The sequence below is a fragment of the Microplitis mediator genome, chromosome 5 (genome assembly GCF_029852145.1).
Source record: "Microplitis mediator isolate UGA2020A chromosome 5, iyMicMedi2.1, whole genome shotgun sequence".
Lineage (NCBI taxonomy): Eukaryota > Metazoa > Arthropoda > Insecta > Hymenoptera > Braconidae > Microplitis > Microplitis mediator.
The window spans coordinates 17,440,066-17,442,206 of NC_079973.1; the positions used below are offsets into that span (position 1 = coordinate 17,440,066).

The 2,141-nt window shown below is 35.6% G+C and overlaps 1 protein-coding gene across 1 annotated transcript; it reads left to right on the forward strand.

The window, feature by feature from the left end:
* Positions 1-342: 342 nt before the first annotated feature.
* On the forward strand, positions 343-1,832 carry LOC130667333 (uncharacterized). The gene is made up of 2 exons (XM_057468846.1): positions 343-1,180; positions 1,375-1,832. The coding sequence occupies exons 1-2, from the start codon at positions 343-345 to the stop codon at positions 1,830-1,832; spliced, it is 1,296 nt and encodes a 431-aa protein (XP_057324829.1).
* The last annotated feature ends 309 nt before the right edge of the window (positions 1,833-2,141 follow it).

The following is a 2,141-nucleotide window of genomic DNA, read 5'->3' on the forward strand; positions in this document are numbered from 1 at the left end:
AAATCTTCAAGTACTGCCCCTGTTCTAACACCTCCAAATCCGAATCTTCCTTTTATTTTAGACACTGACGCTTCTTATTTCCAATTAAGTGCAGTATTGTCTCAAGTTCATCGAATTAAGACTCCTGATGGTAAGGAGCAAGAAGTTGAAAAAGTAGTGGCTTATTATAATAAAATATTGAACAAAGCGGAGAGAAATTATTGCGTAACTAGGAAAGAATTATTAGCTGTTGTGAAATCAATTAAACATTTTCGTCATTATTTAATAGGGGGAAAATTCATCATTAGAACAGATCACGCCACATTAAAATGGTTATTATCTTTCAAAAACCCTGAAGGTCAAATGGCTCGTTGGTTAGAGATTCTATTTCGATATGATTTTGAGATTATTCATCGCCCTGGTAAAAATCATCAAAACGCTGATACATTGTCTCGTCATCCCTGTGATTGTGAAAAATGTCAAAAATTAAATTCGAAAATTTCAGAAGATTGTCTCTACATCCAACAAATAAATTTAGAAATTGCAGATCCTATCAATTGGAGCAAATTCCAGAACGAAGACAAATTATTGAAAGTTATCATTGATTTTAAGAAAAAAAATCTTGTACCAGATGGGCAGTCCATTTCTCATCTCAACTCCATCTCTAAAGTTTATCTACTCTATTGGGATTCTTTAGAGTTAAAAAACGATATCCTTTATAAAAAGTGGGAATCTCCAAATCTCTCGAAAATCGTTTGGCAAATTATTGTTCCAAAAAGTAAAATTAACGATATTCTTCATGAAGCACATAACTCTTCATCTGGCGGACATTTTGGAATCAATAAGACCCTTGACAAAATTCGTCAAAGATTTTATTGGGCAACTTGTAAACAGGACGTTGAGTTATGGTGTAAAAATTGTAAAGTCTGTTTCTCGAAAAAAGGTCCTCATCGTAAAACTAAAGCAGAGTATCAGATTTATAATGTAGGGTCACCATTTGAAAGAATTGCAATTGACATCCTCGGTCCGATTACCAAATCTTCTTCAGGAAATCGTTTTATTTTAGTCGTCACAGATTATTTCACTAGATGGCCGGAAGCAATTCCTCTTCCAAATCACCGAACATCCACAATCGTTGAAGCATTAGTTTGTCATATTATTTGTCGTCATGCTCTTCCTTTAGAAATTCATTCAGATCAAGGTAGAGGATTTGAATCTTTAATTTTTAAAGAATTGATGGAATACTTGGGACTAAAGGAAACTCGAACAACTCCTTTGCACCCTCAATCAAACAGTTTGGTAGAAAGATTGAATAGGACGATTCTTCAATACCTCTCAAAATTTATCTCGAAAAATCAAAAAGATTGGGATAAATGGTTACCACTTTCCTTTTAGCTTATCGCTCTTCTAAACATGAAACCACAGAATTTTCTCCTGCAATGCTCATGATGGGACGTGAACTCAGAATTCCTTTAGATCTTCTTCGAGGTTCTCCGACAGACCTGGAGAGTTTGGGGGAATCGGAGACATTGTCTGATTTTGTGAGTCAATTGAAAGAGAAAATGAATTCTATTCACAATATTACAAGAAATAAATTTAAAACTAAATCAAACAAAGCTAAATCAAGTTTTGATTTAAAGATGAATATGTTAACTTTCAAGGAAAAAGAATTAGTTTGGCTTTATTTCCCCCATCGAGTCAAGGGAAAATCTCCGAAACTTCAATGCGATTGGGAGGGTCCTTATGAAACTGAAAATAGGCTAAATAACGTAGTTTATAGAATCAGAAAAATTCTCAACGAGAAATATAAAATCGTGCATGTAAACCGTCTTGCACCGTATTGTGATCAATAAGAAAAATAAAAGAGAAGTCCGGCTGGGACCTTGAACGATCTCAGTGCAGACGTTGTAAAAGGTTCCCGGTATTCTGTAGTCAATTAGTAAGTCTAGGATATCTTGCAAACTGATAGAATTGAAGATGTCTGAACGACTGCTAAAGACTGGTATAGTCCTTAGGAGAAGTGTGACAGTGGACCCTGAATAGCCACACTTTAGACGTTGCTGAAGAGTTCCCGAGATTCTGAAAGAAGTCTGGCTGAGGGCTCTGAACGATCTCAGTGGTAACGTTGTTCGAGGGATTCCCGGGATTCTAGTAGGACTGGA

Excerpts from the sequence above, each read along its gene's own strand:
- LOC130667333 (XM_057468846.1), top strand. The coding sequence starts at position 343 with ATGGCTCGTTGGTTAGAGATTCTATTTCGATATGATTTTGAGATTATT. Across the intron at positions 1,181-1,374 it reads AGAAATTCATTCAGATCAAG|CTTATCGCTCTTCTAAACAT; the intron begins GTAGAGGATTTG and ends CTTTCCTTTTAG.